This window comes from Miniopterus natalensis, chromosome 15, assembly GCF_054644295.1.
Source record: "Miniopterus natalensis isolate mMinNat1 chromosome 15, mMinNat1.hap1, whole genome shotgun sequence".
Taxonomy (NCBI): domain Eukaryota; kingdom Metazoa; phylum Chordata; class Mammalia; order Chiroptera; family Miniopteridae; genus Miniopterus; species Miniopterus natalensis.
This window is the reverse complement of record NC_142095.1, coordinates 11,386,492-11,403,846: the sequence shown is the minus strand read 5'-3', so window position 1 is coordinate 11,403,846 and position 17,355 is coordinate 11,386,492. Positions and strand designations below refer to the sequence as shown.

The 17,355-nt window shown below is 47.0% G+C and overlaps 1 protein-coding gene and 1 long non-coding RNA gene across 3 annotated transcripts in view; one reads left to right on the top strand and one right to left on the bottom strand.

Annotated features, from left to right (window-relative positions):
* LOC107526384 (uncharacterized) overlaps positions 1–9,601 on the bottom strand; it is a 32,612-nt gene extending 23,011 nt beyond the window's left edge. Inside the window, exons 1-2 of one of the 2 annotated variants that reach the window (XR_001602162.2) lie at positions 9,223–9,601; positions 6,357–6,557 (exon numbers count right to left, since the gene is read on the bottom strand). This is a non-coding gene — a long non-coding RNA (uncharacterized LOC107526384). The remainder of the gene's footprint in view (positions 1–6,356; positions 6,558–9,222) is intronic. The other variant, XR_001602161.2, reaches the window with a different exon arrangement.
* Positions 9,602–10,063: 462 nt separating this feature from the next.
* GPD1L (glycerol-3-phosphate dehydrogenase 1 like) overlaps positions 10,064–17,355 on the top strand; it is a 31,038-nt gene continuing 23,746 nt past the window's right edge. The window contains exon 1 of the mRNA XM_087824899.1: positions 10,064–10,140. Within this exon, the coding sequence (XP_087681025.1) occupies positions 10,094–10,140 (47 nt within the window). The 5' untranslated portion in view covers positions 10,064–10,093. The remainder of the gene's footprint in view (positions 10,141–17,355) is intronic.

The window sequence follows — 17,355 nt, the reverse complement described above, 5'->3', positions numbered from 1 at the left end:
GCTCTGCCTGTCCCTTCTCCGAGGCCAGCACCTGGTGGGCGCCGAGTTATCGGGGAGCCCTGCACATAGCAAGAACTCAAAAATTATTCGCAGAAAGAATCTTAATCCTCAACTTAATTTGAAATAGTAATTCAACGCAACCTCCACTTGAAATTTGCAGGGAAGGGAACCTGATTTTAGAGGGCAATCTAGGCCTACCTCGAAATGAACAAAATGCTTGCAAGAACTCCAGAGTGACTCAGTTGTGTCTTGCTTTTAAAGTGGATGTGCAGTGTGAGATAAACTTCAGTATTTAATTTTGCTGCACCCACACTTTGTTGCAACTTTTCAAAATAAAAGAGGCCTTGCCTTTAAGATGCCATAGTGGGTGGGGCTATGAGCTAGTGTGAATGAGGGCAGTCGGTACTGAGCACAGAGGGGTTCTTTAAAGGCAGTTGGAGCCCGGCTAGTGTGGCTCAGCAGTTGAGCACCAACCTATGATCCAGGAGATGGCAGTTCGATTCCCGGTCAGGGCATATGCCAGGGTTATGGGCTCAATCCCCAGTGGGGGCATGCAGGAGGCAGCCGATCAATGACTCTCATCATTGATGTTTCTATCTCTCTCTCCCTCTCTCTTCCTCTCTCTGAAATCAATAAAGACATATTACATAAATAAATAAGTAAATAAGTAAATAAAGGCAGTTCAAGTACAGCTCCCACAGGGTGCAAGCGTTCCACCAGAGAACAGCCCAACCCCCTGTCCATGTAGTCTCGTCTGGGCTTCTCACAGATGCCAGAAAACACTTGTGACAGAGTAGGAACCAGGTTACACCAATGTCTATTGTAAAAGTACATTTTAATAGCAGCAGTTAGGGTGATTATGATAAGAGCAAACTGATAATTGAGTTCAAGCTAACAGATCGATCTGAAAAAAAAAAAAAAAAAAATTGCAAAGAACGTTGGGAAAGAGCCCAAGAGAGGGTGTAAAAGGTGAACCTTTGTGTACACAGCGATAGCCACTTGGAAATAAAGACTAGATCAATAATGGAACGACTATGAGCTTGGCTTTCTAACGAGGGACTTCCAGACAGCATTTAGCCTGCGGTCAGAATTCACAAGCATTTTTAATGGTGGTACCGGCCCCTCCAACTTGGAAACTATGCCAGCCTCTCAAAGCTCACACAAATTCCTCCTGAAAGTGAAACTTGTGGTGTTGGTTAACAGTGGAGCCAAGCCCCTGCCTTCCTCTCTCACCCCACCCTATGGGGCTGACAGCGGGATTAAACAAAAACGCAGGAAGGAATCTGCATGGGTGTGTACCAGGTGTGAGCAGATGAAGCCTAGGAATAAATGTATGTGATTAGTCAACACTGAAAACACACACACACAGAATCTCAGCTCTACAGGTGGTCCTGAACCCACTTTCCTAAGGTTTCTTATTTCTTACTTATAGTACAGAATATTTTTGCATTGCAAAAATGAGGCCCTCCATATATAAAAACACGGCTTGCTTTAAAAAATTGACACTCAGCAAAAGCTGTTTGGTTCTGCCCATCTGTTCCTTCTGTTTACCCCACACCCCCAGTGGCTTTGGTGCTCCCCGGTGACAGCAAATGATAGAAAGCAACCTAAATACCACCTGCAGGAGGCTGGTGAAATCAATCATGTGTCCATACAATGGAACAACACATAGTCATTTAAAAAAAATGAGGCAACACAAAAGATTACATGCCGTATGGATCTATTTAGATACATTTTAAATACAAGCAAAATTAATCTAAGGATCTAGAAGTCGGGATAGTGGAGGCAGTGGCTAGAGAGGCAGGAGGGAGATTTGGGAGGTGCAGGCAGTGCTCTGTGATCGGGACGATGGTTATCCAGATGTAAAACGATCTTTGGAGAAAATTCAATAACCTGTATAGCTACTTACATTATCCACGCTTTTCTGTAGGTGCCAATAAAACTTAGAAAAAAGAACGAGAGAGCTTTATAGGCACTGATAGGGGATGACAGACGAAATATGTATGTCCTGTAATAATCTAAAACAAAGAAGACAACTAGATACTGTATATATGTATATAATGGAACATTGATAGGTTAATAAAAATGATTGAATAAAAAAACTAACCAAATAAATGCTGGCCAAACTCTTCTGCAGGCCAGACTTGGCTGACGCTGTTAGTTTGCACTTCCCTGCTCCCACCTCCCACACATATGCAAGTTAATCCAATGCGCTTTCAATGAGCTCATCACCTCTGTCTCACAATCCATCCGATGCCCCTGCCAGAAGCCATCATTCCCAGTTTCTCCCCCTTTCTTACCCTGCACAGATACTCACCCCACCCTCCTCCCCGTTGGTTTTACCATTTGTCCATATCCAACTCTACCCAGCGCTTCCCACTCCCACCCTAGCCCAGGGCATCAATATTCTTCTGGACAAATGCCAGTCCCACTTACTGTCTCCAATCTTCCCCTTCAACTGTAGCCAGAACTAATGTTCAAAACGGCAAATTTGATCATGTCTCTCTTCAGTTTAAAAAACACTGAGTGGCTCCCCCCCCCCTTACGACAAGCCCAGACTTTCTGGCATGGACCCCAAGGCCCTCCTTGATCTGATCCTGCTTGCCTCTCCCCTCACCTGGGAGCAGTCTCCTGCTCCCGCTCTGCCCTTCAGACACACAGACCTTTCTTCAGGTCCCCAAATGAGCCTCACTGTGTCTCCCCTCCTTGACCTCACACATCACCCTTCACTTCACCAAGCCCTGTGCCTCTTTCAGGCGCTTCCTCAGGAAGGCCTTTACTGAGGCCTAGACTGAGTTAGATCCTCCCGCTCTGTCCCCTGAGCACCCCATCTGTCCCCTCTCAGAACAGTCACACACCTTATTGTAATTATTTAATGTCTTTTCTCCAGATAAACTGTAAGTACTGTGCAAGATGGTAGCTGCCCTTAAACCCACTATATTTCCAGTATCCAGTCCCAGGCCTGGCACATGGTAGGAGTTCTGTAAATATTTATTACATAAGTGAAATCGTAAATGAGTGATGGGATGAAAACACATGCGTCTTAAATTATCCGCAGTAAAATTAAAGTTACTTATCTATCATTATGAGGTGCTTAGTGGACGCCATCCAAGGCGAAGTCCTTGGGGGAAGCCCTGACGTCCTATACAGCGTAAAAGCCTTTTAACGAATGCATTCTCCCTTCGCTCACCCAACGCTGCCCACCCATACCGAGGGAGGGTGCGGGTCTTACACAAGTCGTTGGATTTAGCAACCTAGAGAGCTACTGAGCCTACTTAGAGAGAGGGTCGGTGGCTAGCTTTTTGTTTTTGTTTTTTGAGAAAAAGGGATTGATGGTTTCTGGTCAGAAAAGACTAGAAAACGTAGAGGAAACAACAGAATGCAAATCAATATTGTGTGCCTGATATGTGGCTGGATGGAAGGAAAATTGGGATGGCAACGGGAAGAGCAAGGATAGAGTTGGTTGGAGAAAAGGGGAAGAGAGCTGGAAAACAGGGGCAGAAACAGAGGGTGCTCCAAACTGGAATCATAGAGAAAGGCAATGCAAGCCAAGACCATTCTGTGACTGTTCTGAGAGGGTACAGATGCGGTGCTCAGGGGACAGAGCGGGAAATTAAGGAAACCCTTAATTTCCTATTTTTATTCCCCAAAGTATTTCGCAAATATGTGAAATTTTAAAATGAGCTAAACACAAAGAACGCTGGCCTGGATTCTTGGCCCAGCCTTGTCACTAACTTGCTGTGTGGCCTCAGTCAAATCGCTTAGTCTGCCCAAGTCTGTTTCCTCCCTTGAGATGAAGAGTTTAACGTAAACTAGGTTTACCGTTAGTTCAGAACTTTCGTAAATGCCGTTGTTCAATGACAATGCTTTTCTCAAAGACAAAATGAGAGAACACTTGGAAGAATTCAACCCTTTCCTGTTAACAATCTCTACTAAGTAAGTAACCATCCTCACCTTGGGTAAATAGTTTCTTTCTTAGAAGGCTCTCTGTTCTTAAGTATGTTTTAAATCTGGTACTAATTTCCTGATTAATTTCTATTGCGTTTTCATTCACAATAGCTAATGTTTGTAAAATATATAAATTGCCTTTAGGATTTAGAAGGTTCTTTCACACTGGTCCAGACCAAAACTCTGAGTGCAGAAATGGAAACGAGCCAGGGACACAGAGCTCTGAAGGGGAAACCCAAGGCTGGGGTCTGAGCTTCCTGCACAGACCTGGACTTGGTGCCAAAGTAGCCAACAGCCAGGCATGGCAACTTACATACTTTCTCCTTCCAGCAGAAGACTTGAGGATGTGTTATGGATCCAGACAGACAGGGAAGTAGCATTTGCCAATTCTGAAACCCTTAATTTCCTATTTTTATTCCCCAAAGTATTTCGCAAATATTTGAAATTTAAAAATAAAGGTCATCCATTCTATTTTGACAAGCTGATTCAGAAGCATGTGAGAATATCAATCCTTTCAAATAAAACGCTTCCTATTTCCAGTATCTTTTTTTTTTACCTTGAATGTACAGCCAGAGCACAAATCCTGATATTAGTCATGGATCTCGGATAGCCTCCATTCACAGCAGTTTATGTACTAAAAATATTTATATATTGCTTGGTCTCGATGAGCGCAATAGAGATCTTTCAAAAAGATTGATGCAGTGGGATGTAATAAAAGTTGACTTATAGCCCTGAATCATTTCTAGTTTCAACTCTGCCTCTTGGTTGCATGTTTCAAGAGTAGCACAGAACATTGAATTTCCTCTGGAGGAAGTTAGAAGTGATACTAATTTACTTCTCCAGGGAAGAGGTGCTTGCAGGCCCTATTTTTAGCCCTAGGAAAGAGTGACCACTTTCCAATTTAACTCTGCAGTGAGTAGGGAGGCAGATGAGGAAGCAAGGGGTTTAGAGCCATGTGTTGAAGACCAGGAAGGCCACTGAGCAGAAGCTCCGGCTCTCGGCATCACAGCTCAGGAACTTTGGACCTGAACACAAGGAGGGGTAACCAGGCCCAGGGTAAACAGACCAAGATCAGAGGTTAAGGGCAGGCTCTTCTATCAGATTTAGGAGGGTTCCTGCAACTCAGTAGTGGAGGTAAACAAACTCTCCTCTACCCTCAAGGTTCTTCCGGCTGGTCTAATAATCAAATAAACGTGAGACAGATTAGCAAGAAAAAATAACCACATTTAACACATATATGTGTCTGGGAACCCCACATACATGAGAGAGTCAGAGACCCCACGTGCTGGAGAGGTTTAGAGACCGAAAAGGAACATGGGCATATAAGACACCCCAAGCTAGGGATGAGGTAGGGTCATCGCAGGATGAGAAGAGAAGACACCTTCTAAATAGAAGTTTGTCCGGCCCTACGGATGAGTCAAAAGAGTTTATCGCTGATACCCACTTATTATGAGCAAGGCCCCTAATTCAGGTTCCCCTAGGTAGTTAAGAGAGGGGCAGAAGTTTCTCTTGAGCCTGCAGCTAAAGTCGCCTTTAGCTCAAAACAATTTGCCCACCACAGAGGCACATCTTGGGGTGACTTGTTCTGAACCCATCAACTACGAGGAACACGTGGGCAAGTCACTTAAGCACTTCGCACTCCTGTCCCCTCCTCCATAAAGAACATTAACACCATGTCTCCCTTGGAGTTGCTCTGAAGGTTAGTAACTAATGTATAAACTACCTGAAAACAGGACCTGTGTCCTGCTCACAATTGTGTATCTGGCACCTAGGGCTCTGCTCACCTCCAAATAGGTGTTCATTGAAAAACTGTTGAATGAATGAATGAATGAATCAATGGTAAATGTAAAATGTGTAGCACAGAGCCTACTCACAGTAGATAGCCAATGAAAATTCGTTGGCTGGCCATATAGCACCCAATAAAAGGTAAATATTAATAATACAGGGTGGATTTGTATAAGAAGGGCTCGCCTGAGATAAGAAATCTAAATGTCAGGTCAACTGATCAGCATTCCATGTATTCCCTTCCCAGTAACGCAGCTGACCTGGGAAAGCAAGGTGAATGGAAATATATGAAAAGAGCACTCCGGAAACTCCAAGAGGGGGCAGATTAAGTAGAAGCTACACTGACACTCTCCCAGGACCAAACTGGGATTACAACTAAAATATAGAGAAGCCAACCTGAATAATCAACTGAAGGCCAGCTGGAGAGCACCCTCATAACCAAAGATTAAGGATGCTCTGGATCCTCCAACGTCCTGAACTTTCAGGTTCTCAGAGTAACCAGCGGCTACTTGTCTTTTGCCTCCAAGCCTTCTGCATGGTGTTCTCTCTGCCTCAAACACTCTTCCTTCATTTAACTCCTGCTCATCCTTCAGGTCACACATCCTTCTTCCAGAAAGTCTTACCTGACACCCTGGGTCCAGGTCGGTAGCCCTCCCATCTGGTCCTGGAGTCGTCCCCTGTCTCTTATCAGAGCAACATCAGTCTGGGCTCTATGGAAGATACTTGTTTCTTTATCTGACCTCCTTTCTGGACTGTAAACTTTGTCTCTTTTCTTCAACATTGAATCTTCAGCTCTGGGTACATGATAGGAGTTCAGTGAACACCTGCGGAGTAAGCAAGACGCAAAGCTAGAACCGAGTCCAGGTTAACGTTTGATTTTTAATCAAGTAGAAAATGAATAAATATCTCTGTTTTTCTCTGGTAAGGTACCATACTAAATCTGGTAATTTCATCTTAAAACTCCCATCTGCTCCAAGCGATCCAAGCAGACAGGTACCATAGATGTAATCAATAATAATATCCAGTGCTTGGCTAAGAGCTGGCTGCTGAACAAAGGTAGCATAAGTAGTATGATCTTTAAAAGAAAATACCAATCCTCACACCATCCCAGCATAAGGGACTGGTGGAAAGGAACAATTGGTGGATAAAACCTGGTGCAAAATCCCCTTTGATAATTTAATAAATGTTGATAAGAACAGATTACAATTGACACCTGCCACTGCTGAGTGTCTGGGGCTCTATCTGGTTTTTGCAAGAGCCAAAGCTGCCTTTCATCCATTATGTCTCTAATCCCCAAGGAAGTGAGATAAAAACCCATATATGTTTCCAGAATGAGGCATTGTTTTCCTCAGCCAAAAATCTGTAATTTCTCATTAGACTGTCAATAGCAAGATTGAAGATGGGCAGTTTCATTTGAAGCCAGTTGTACCAAGAACAAATATCACTCCTGGGGATTGCACAGAGTGTAATTAGGAAGCAAAGTGGTGATATATGTACTATGAGGACAAAGTAGCTAAAATGTTTCTCTAGGGTGATCCAGGTGTAAGTCTTACCTGGAATTAAAGGAATGATTTCAACCAATACCAGCCTGTGAAGAAGTTTTTAGTGCCACAGAAAAATGAGAAAAATACTTTGTGGGAGAGTTCTCTGAAAGGCCAAATTTATTCTTTTCATTTTTCATTTTAAGTTTTCATTATGCGCATTCAATTTTTTCGGCATTGACTGACATTTTTAATATAAAATACAGTTAAGTGGGGAAGCAAGTAACAGACCAGTGCGTATACACAAGAAACTGGTAACAAGAGTTTCCTCAAGGGAAGAAACTGGGCACTGCTGAGAAAGGGAGGGAGAGAATTTCACTAGATACCCTTTTGCTCCTTTTGGATTTTGAATCACATGCATGCATGAATTATTCAAAAACAAATTAATTGAATTAAAATGAATGAGTTAAAATAAATAAACTAAGTTGAAATGAAATGGGCCTTGTATAGGCCATAGTTTATGTCCTTCCATGAAAAAATTTAAAAATTGGCAGTTCTATGCCAGACTTGAAAACAAGTTCGAATATATTTAATCTATAAAATCCCAAGGTCTGGGAACAATTTCAAAATATTTTTTTCAACAAGCCAGTATTAACTAAACCCCTTCTCATTCCTGCTAAAGAAGGCCCACATGTTGGTTTGTCCCATCACTGGCAATGTTGACTTTGACCACGTGGTTAAAGTGGTGTCAGGCAGTTTTCTCTAAAAACTCCTTCTCTTGGTTACTCTTTTATCTTTTGTAAGTAATTTGTGTGGAGACTTTGAGGCTAGGTGAACAGCCTCATCAAATGTTCATGACTATTTTGAATAACCACTGATGATTGTGTAGCACCATCATCCCTTCTACGTTTATTAGTCGGCATCCTGCTGTAAGGAAGAGCTTGCCCTCTGCCTCTTTTGTTTACTTATTTCTTTAAATCACCATAGACTCATGAATTGTTATTTTATTTCATTCAAAGGATTTAAGTCCATTGCTACTATTAATTTTGATGCTTGTTAAGCAGATTTAGCTGGTGGGAAATCCTTTTTTTTGTTTTTGTTTTTTTTTGTTTTTAAACCATGGATCACAAGCGCCTATAATTTAATCTAGTCTGACTGCTTCTCTGACTGAAATTCGCCCCTTTCTTCACCTATTTGGTTTTTGTATTAATCTTTGTCACCAGCCTATAAAATCAATGACGACTCGCTCTGTGGCTTCTGGCACAAGGTGTCCTGTATATCAGGTGATCAGTGAACTCCACGATGCTGCTGTGCAGGCACGTCCATGGAGTAGTCGGGCAGCTCCCTATCACGCACGAGTAACGGCAACTCTGGGGAGCAGGAGTTTCCATATGAGGTATAACCTTGTGGGCAAAGGCTAAAAATGAATCAATCACTTGCTGTAAACCTTAGCAATGCCCGTATACTCCTCAAGTACACAAGTTCATTATTTAATGTAACAACCCTATTTTGTAACACACATGCAAGAAAAAAAAATGAATAGAGCTTGAATAGTCCATTTCCCCCAACTGAGAGCAAACCATCCGTGAGAGGGCGGACCGAATGATCTCTCTCGTCCATTCTTTAAGTAAATCCTTGAGTAAAATACTTAAAGTCCTTTAAGTGTTTCCTTGAGTAAATATCATAAGTAACATAGATAAATCTTTCATACAATGTAGAGATGCAAACAAAAATAACAGTCCTCTGGGCTTCAACCTCACGGGCCTAGTCTTTTTCTAGGTACCAGAGGGTTTGCTTCTCCAGCCAGCCTCTACTGGAATCTTAGTTTTCCGGTTCTCAGTTCTGACTACCTGTCGCAATCGCCTCTTGAACTTTAAAAGCATTCTGAGGCCTGTACCCCATCCTGGGAGACTCTGACCTAACTGGCCTGGGCGCTGCCTCCGCGTGGGGGCTTTAAAAGCTGCAGGGACTCGGACGCAGCAGTTTGAGAGCCTCTGGCTTCACCCACCTTGTCTGCCTCCCCGTGTCCAGCACCGCGCCTGGTGGAAGCGACGCTGAGAATGAATGAATGAAGCTCCATTCTCCAGGGAGGAAGGAAGGAGCTTAGTCTCACAGCCACAAACTCCCGGGGGCCCAGGCTGAGAGAAAACGAGGTGGCCGGGAGGTCCTGCAGAGCAAGGGGGGGCGGGCCAGGCGCCGGCGCCCAGGCCTGTCTCTGGACTCTGACGAGGGTCCACCCGGGAGCGCAGGTGCTGCCCGGCCGAGGCCCGAAGGCCTCAGAAGTTCAGTTCACTAAGAAGGTCAGGGGCGCCGGGCGGTCGGGCTCCTAACTAGCGGCGCAAAGGCTGAAAAGGACAGGGGTGGGGACTCCCAGCTCTGGCCCAAGTCTGGTCAGCTCGAGTCCACCTGGGATCCTCTCTCGGCTCCAAAGAGCAGCGTGGCAGCGCTTCCCGCCGGGGGGACGCGCACTGTGGGAGCGGGCACGGTCGCGAGCCCAGCCGGGGAGGGCGCAGCGCCGCCGCCTGCGCTGGAGGTTCACGTCCTTGCGCAACTACCCCGGGCAGCCCGGCGCGGTGGGAGGGGCCGTGCGGGGGGCTGGGGCAGCGGGGGCTGTGGACTACAAGTCCCGGCATGCCTCGGGCGGGCGGGGCGGAGAGGGCCCCGGGACCGGGCGTGCGCAGTGGTTCTCGGGAGTGGCGGGGCGGGTCCTCCAGGGCTGTCCGCTGTGGCCCCGGGCTCCCGGGTAGGGCTGGCCAAGGCCATTGGCGGAGAGGCGGGAGGGGCGGGGCCCCCGGGAGCCGCTGCGGGCCGGGCGGAGCGGGCGGAGGCCAGCTGCAGGCTGGAGAGGCGCGCGCCGGGCTGCTGCGTTTCTGTCGGTCATGGCAGCGTCGCCCCTGAAAGTGTGCATCGTGGGCTCGGGGAACTGGTGAGCGGCGGTGGGCTGACGGCGTGGGATCCGCCCCCAGGAAGCCCCTGTCCGGGGCGTGCTAGGGCCGCGCGTCCCCGCCGCGGCGTGGGCACCGCGCCCCGCGCCCCGCGCCCCGCGCGCAGGGAGGCGGGGCGGGCGGGCTCGGGCCGGGCTGGGCACCGCGCGCCCGGGGAGGCCGAGGCGAGGCGCTCGCGCGGGAGGCTCGGGGCCCGCGTGCCCGCGGGGAGCCGCGCGCAGAGCCGGTCCCGCGCGCCCACGGGCACCTGTCTGCGCTCGTGTCACCGCGCGGCGGGCGCACGGAAGCCACCTGCTCTCCACGCTTGGGTGTCATGCGCAACAGCCTGAGGGCGTTCTCCATTCTCGGCCGGTCGCCTGGGTGCAGAAATTGAAGGAGGCTCGGATATTTTTACTGTAGCTTCGGCAATAAAAAAAAAAAAAAAATTAGAAAGTTAAAAAAACGGCAGAGAGGGCTCAAGGACGCCGGCCACCCAGGTCGCGGGCGGGGCGGGGCGGGGCTGCCCTTTAAAGTGCGATCTCGCCTCCGCCGCTGTTGCGTCCAGTATCTTAGTAACGTTGTATCAGGAAGAAATCCCAACTTCCAACAGGCCTGGCTCCCAGAATAATGCAGGGACTTGAGAATTTTCCTCTGGGGAGATGTTTGCGAAGCTTTGCTAGGCTTTATTTGGCTTTAACATTTATAAAGCACTTTCTGCCAGACGCCCTTCCAAGCACCCTGTAAATGTCTGCTCCTCTAGCTCTTTCAGACTTACACGTGGGCTTCGCTGGTGTGTTTGGGTGAGTTGGGGGAGGGGGCAGAGAATAGTATAGAATCCGATATTTTCAATCGCTTTTTCCTGCATTGTTTTCCCCACGTCGAGGGACTGGTATGCAATGTTTGGAGTGATATTCATTCAGTGCTTTTGTGTTCTTGTGGCCTGACACTCATTACTTAAGGCTTCTAGGAGCATGGCAGCAATTCCTATTAGCTGCTCTTTAACACTTGGCCCAAAAGGTACTTCTTGGAGGAAACCGTAACTGATTCTTTACTTTTCCATTCCTGCAAGTCCAGGGGCCCCTCCGTGTACCCACCCTGTTGCTGACCTGTGACGGCTGGGGAGTGATAGTGTATCCGTTTCTACCCCTCCCCATCCAGCCCTTGAGAACAGCGTCTGCCTTAGCGACTGGCATATGCTAAGAAAATACTGAGTGTGTGGAAAAAAAAATTTTTTATGTAACTATATTTGATTAGGTAATATATTCACGTATTTAAAAACCAAAGGTACCCCCCCAAACAAAAAACCATGAGCCGTTTGCCACCCACACTTGGGCCCCATGTTATCAGTTTCTTCTATTCTTTCTGGAGGAATTGCATCGCATGCGAATGAATGTTTACATATATTCCTTTCCCTCTTTGCCCTGTGAACTCTAGGATATTAGGCACTTACCTGTGAACATCAGAGTGTTCTGCACAACACTGAATGGAGTTGGTACCTATCCACTGCAGAGCTTGACTTTGCCAGTCTTGATCCCAAGGTCACTAGAGTCACATATCAGCTGCCCTGTTGGCCATGGGACTGGGAAAGCACCCACTTGGCATGTGTTCTTTTAACATTAGTTTCCTCTTCTGGAAGAGGGGACAGAAGCACAGGTGACAGCACCTTTTCGTCATTTGCAAGGTGCTGGAAGTAGCACAGCTTTGCCATGCTGGGTTTGGGCCTGGATCAGGAGCAGTGAAGTGAACCTCCTGCCCCTCTGCTGGGACTTGGCTGCCTTCCACAGCTTCACTATGTACTTGACTGTTTTCTTGGCCCACTCCAGCCCAAGGAAATAGAGTAGAACTTGGCCAGTGACACTGGAGCAGAGCAATTGAGAAATGTGCCGTGCCGTGCGGATGGTTTGGGCTGGCTGCCTGTCTCCATTAACTGGGAGATCAGATGGGAACAGTTGTTGGCTTCCTTGCAAGTGCCCTGAGCGTAGAGCCTCTCCAGTCCTAGAGAGAGGATCACAGCCTCGCCAGAGATTCAGGAACTTAGGGGCTCATTGCTTGTTCAGCCCTGGCCAGTAGACATTTGAGTGTTTGCCTGTGTAGTAGGTATTGTGACCTTTCCCAGGATGCAGATGCAGCTGGACACAATCTCTGCCTTTAAGAACTTAGCTTCAGGTCTGAGATAGAAACTTGGAAGATAAATTCAAAAGAAACAGAAAGTGGAATGAAATATCTGTCACAAGATTAGGTGTAACAATTTAAATAGCATTTCTTAAAATGTGGCCCAGAAGCCACTTGCATCAGAATTACCACTGAAGCTAGACCTGCTGAATCATATCCCCTGAGGATGGGACATATTTTTCCCTGAGAGACTTGAGCCTTTTGTTAATTTTAAAACAGAGATCTACCCTTCCAGATGTGGACTTCTCCTCAGGAATGTGAAGGTTATTAAGCAAATGTTCCACCTGGGCCTTTGAAGTAGCTCAGAGTGCTTATGTCAGTAGAGGTATTGTCACATCTGAGATCCTAGCTCCAAGGTGGCTATAATCCTCACACTGAGTGTAAATGATCAATTGCAATACAGATACCAGAAGACGGAATCTAGCTGACTTGCCAGGGAGCTTCAGCCAGAAAGAACATGTGAGGGGAAGTAAACGGGTTATGTAACACACCCTTGTCATGTCCTTTGGCACCTCCTTTCCTCTAGGTCAGGGAAGAGGCGGGAGGGGGCCCGCAGGCATCCAGCCCAGCCCTGCTGTGCTGCACACTCCTGGGAAGCCGCTTCCCTAACCTGCATGGCTCTTCATGGCTCCAGTGACTCAGAAAAAACAGCAAAAAGAACACAGGCACACCAAAAAAAGCTTCTTAAGTAACTCCAAAGATGAAACAAAGTTTCTTCATCAGAACCTTGGGAAGGTCACCCAGATCCAGTTCTAGAACCAAAATATCAGGGCTGTACATACAGCCAAACCTCTGTGCAAGGGAGTACATGTCCCAGACCTCCTTTGGAGGCAGGGTAGAAGGAGGGCTCGGGACTCCCAAGTCCCTGGGTTTCTATCTCGGCAGCTGTTGAGGCCTCGTGCACACTGCTTCTCTCCAGGAATCGTTGCTTATAATATTGGTGCTCCCTGCTGCCTGGGATTATGGTTAGGACTAAGTGAGATGACCCGGGGAGAGTTCAAGGTGAGTAGCACTCAATAAATGTCGGCTCCCATTATCATTGTAATTATTCATTTCATCATCCTTGACCAGCACCATCATTAGGTCATAAAATGCACCCAGTTGGAGCTTGACCAAGGAGTAGAGTCAGAGAAGGGAGAGAAAACAGAGCCTAACTGATACGCAGCTGCAGTTGTTCATCTCTTCCTTGCTGTTGTTCAAGCATCAAGCCCACAGCTTGAGGCCTGAGGCTGAAGGTCAGGGACAGCCTTGGTCTACTTCGCACTGGTGACTCCAGCTGGCCGGGTGTGACTCATCTTTGTGGTCTGCTGGAACCTTCTGAACGCAGTGCTGGGGTTCTTTGTCTGCCTTTTTGTCTGCTGCTGTTTCTGTCCTGATTCTTGAAACTGCCGCGTGGAGAGCCCAAAAGAAGTCTGAGCGGCTGTGAGTTACCTCCTCCCAGATCAGAAATAATCCCTTCCCGGCTGCCGGGTAGGTGACGCACCTCTGCTTTGGAAGCCGGAGGGAGAGTTTGAGTGGACGGGCTAGAGGTCTAGAGGTCCCTCTGAGCAGGGTGAGAAAGTTTGTACAATTAAAAAACAACAACAAATTGATACAGAATCGCCTATTTCCATCACGCCCCCACCCGTTCAGGATAAAATTCATTACTACTTATTCCAGGCATGAGTCCGGGCTCATTTTTATCGTTTGAACTTTCACCCCTTAACTCTGTCACCTCTTTCCTACTTCCTCTCCGCCCTTTGGAAGGACTGTCATAGTAACAGTTACCACTCACTGGTCACTTTCTGTGTGTCAGGTACATTATTTCTTTAAATCTTGTCGCAAGCCTGTGGGGTTACTGTTATTAGCCCTCACTGAGATGACAAAACTGAGATTCCGAGATAACTTTTCAAGGTCAGTGGTCCGTAAGGTGGAGTTGAGACCCAGATCCTTCTAACTCTGATGTCCCTGTTTCTATAAATTGTTGTTTTCCGTGAGAAGCATACTTTTACCTGAGGACAAATCTCATTGTGATAAAAATACTGAGTATCGCCCTGGCGGGGTGGTCAGGGCACATGCCTAGGTTGCCACTGAAGCTCGACTTGCTGAATCATGTCCCCCGAGGATGGGGCAGGTTTTTCCCTGAGAGACGTTAGCCTGTGAGGTGGTGTGTATTTTGTTAATTACACTGGATCATACGGCATGTACAGTTTTGCATCCTGTTTTTGTTCGACGTAACATTCTATCTTAAGCTTCTCAATTGCAGTTTGAATTCTGATCGAAAGTCTCTCTTCATCTCCTCCCCTTCCTTCCTTGGTGCGAAGTGGTTCCCACTGAGCATTGTCCCTCCGTGGTGTCTTCCCTTGATTTTAAGTTTAGAAAGCTCCCCTATCCGGAGATCAAATAAACATTCACCACGTGGAATCTAATTTTAAAATGCTCCATTTTTCACATTTGTATCGAATGCTCTGGCATTTGATTGTACTTTCAAAGCCATTTAACTGCCAAGAATTACATAAAATGTTAACAGTGGCTCTCCCCAGGGGGTGAGATTATTCATAATTGCTTTTTCTTCTTTCCTGTGTTGCCTTTACGAGTAAAAAAATAGATGTTATTTAAACCAAAACGGACTGCGCTCTGTCCGGAGCTCCACAGTCAGGATCAGCGCTGGGGGAGACTGGGCATGGGGTGCGGAAAATCTGGAGGAGCCCTTGTTCGGTCTCCTTGGGTCTCAGTTTCCCCCTTGGTCAAAAGAGGGCTGGACTCTTGGGTCCTTCCTGGCCCAGTGAGAGCCTGCACCCTGGGAAGGAGCATGGGCCACCCGAGTTCGGTCGGGCTTGGGCCTGACTTGATAGCCGTTCCTCGGGTGACACAGCCCATCCTCAGCCTGAGTAAAATATTACACCTTTTTAGGGGGAAGGGGCAAGAAGGCTGTGGACAGAGAGTGAGCGCCAAGGAAGTGGGGGCGGAGGCTGCCAAAGTGGAGGTTAGGACCCCCCGCAGGTGGGCGTCCATCCAGCTGGGACCCAGGGAGGGACAGCAGGCTGTTGAAGACACGGTGTGGGGAGTGACTCTTCCACTAACCACCCCTGTCCTCCAGGTTTCAGTTTTTTCATGTAAAAAAATGGGTCTAATAATAGTACCTGCCTGGGTAAGGTATTTAAAACAGTGCCGCCGTGGTAATATGTAAACGTATTGAATCAACGCTGTGTACCTTTAACTTCCATAATGTTACCTGTTGATTTGATTTTAATAATAACGGCAACCATTGGTGTTAGGGCTGCTGGGTCTGGATGGACCCGTGACTTTGGGTAGCTTACTCTCTGAGCCTCAGCTTTCTCATTTGTCAGGTGGGGATAATGCGTGCACCTCTGCGGCTGCTGTAAAGAGGAAGAGAGCTCTTCTCTCAGGTACCCCGTACATAGCTGGCACTGGAACCTTATTTCCCACGTCCCCTTTGAATTTCATTTGCTCAGCGTTGTAGAATTTGCAAGTTAGTCTATAGTTTGAGGCCCAAGACTTAAGATAAATTCATAACTTCATAGGATGTGATTTTATACATCTGCGTAAAGACCCAGAACTGGCCGCCAGCAGACCTGAGTCCCCCTCCCAGCTCTGCGCCCACCCAGTTGTGTGACAGAAGGTCAGGGTGACTCTGAGCCTCACGTGCATTAATCTGTAAGGGGAAGAGTTTGAATGGGATTAAACCTCCATCCTGCAGGCTCGTGGGGCTTTGGTTGTCTGCTTCACACTCATACTATGATTTGTTTATTGTTTATTGTGACTTTGGGCCTTGGCCGGGTAGCTTAGCGGGTAAGATTGTGGGCTCCATCTCCAGTCAGGGCACATACAAGAATCAACCAGTGAATGCATAAATAAGTGGAACAACAGCTCTCTCTCTCTCTCTCTCCCAAAATCAATCAATTAATAAAAATTTTAAAGTTGACTTTAAAAGAAACTTTGATGTCCCTACTGCAAATGTCGTAAATACAGGAGGACAGCAATCAGTAATATGAAAACAGAGCAGCGTGATAGAATTCTTACCAGATCCTACTACCTGCCAAGGCCCAGAGCCTGAGGCTGCCTCATACTTGGCGGGGAAGGAAATGAGCACAGGCTGGAGAGATGGTAACCAGAGTCACACTCCAGAGACATTCTACACTCTTAGGAGGGCCGTGGGAGCTGGAAAGGACACGAGTGAGTCGTTGTCATTTGGTGCTGTGTGGGTGGGTGGGTGCGCTCAGCCGTCGGGAGTACCTCGGTACCCATTCCTCGCTTTGGAAAACACTGGGCTTGGACACAGACCTGGAAGGGACTTTAAAGGTCATCTGCCCCACCTGTCACTTCGTGGATGGATGAGTTGGGCCAGGTGTGGAAATGGCTGCTCATGCCCTTGACCCAGCAGTGTGAGGATTCTTATCTGACTCTGCTCGTGCGTTGGCAGAACAACCCCTGAAACACGGAGACTCCATCATTGTGGCCGTGGGACCCCAACTGTGGCCAAGCCACACAGCTGCCTTCACAGGCTGCAGTCAGTACTTTTATTTTAAGCTGAGTTCTAATATATTTGTGCATATTTTGTACTGGCCCTCTGCAGGTCAAGTCACTTCTTTTTAGAATGAGATGTGTCACTTGTAAGTAGACTCCAGTCGCTTCAAAATACTCAGGTTCCTCCACAACACTCCCTTTGCTGATTCTGTTCCTTCACGTTGATCACAAGTAGTAACACACTCGTAATGGACACACTTAGGACCATTTCAGAGCCAAAAAGGAGTTTTGGGTGTGAAATATACTTTTTTTAAAAAGCTTTATTGAGATCATTGATATATCAAAACACCGGACAGTTTTATACTCTTAAACTACTCTGTGTTTCACCTAACTGAGAATTCATCTCAGTTTCTTACTAGAAAAAAAAATAATGATTACCCTAACACATGAATTTGCAAAGTGCTGTTTACCATTCTTTCAGTTGCTCATTACACCAGGAAAGTTGTCTAAGAAACAAACTGTTTCTCTCATTCAAAGTCCTGCAGTAGAAGCTTATTGGCCCAGCCTTGTACCAGATT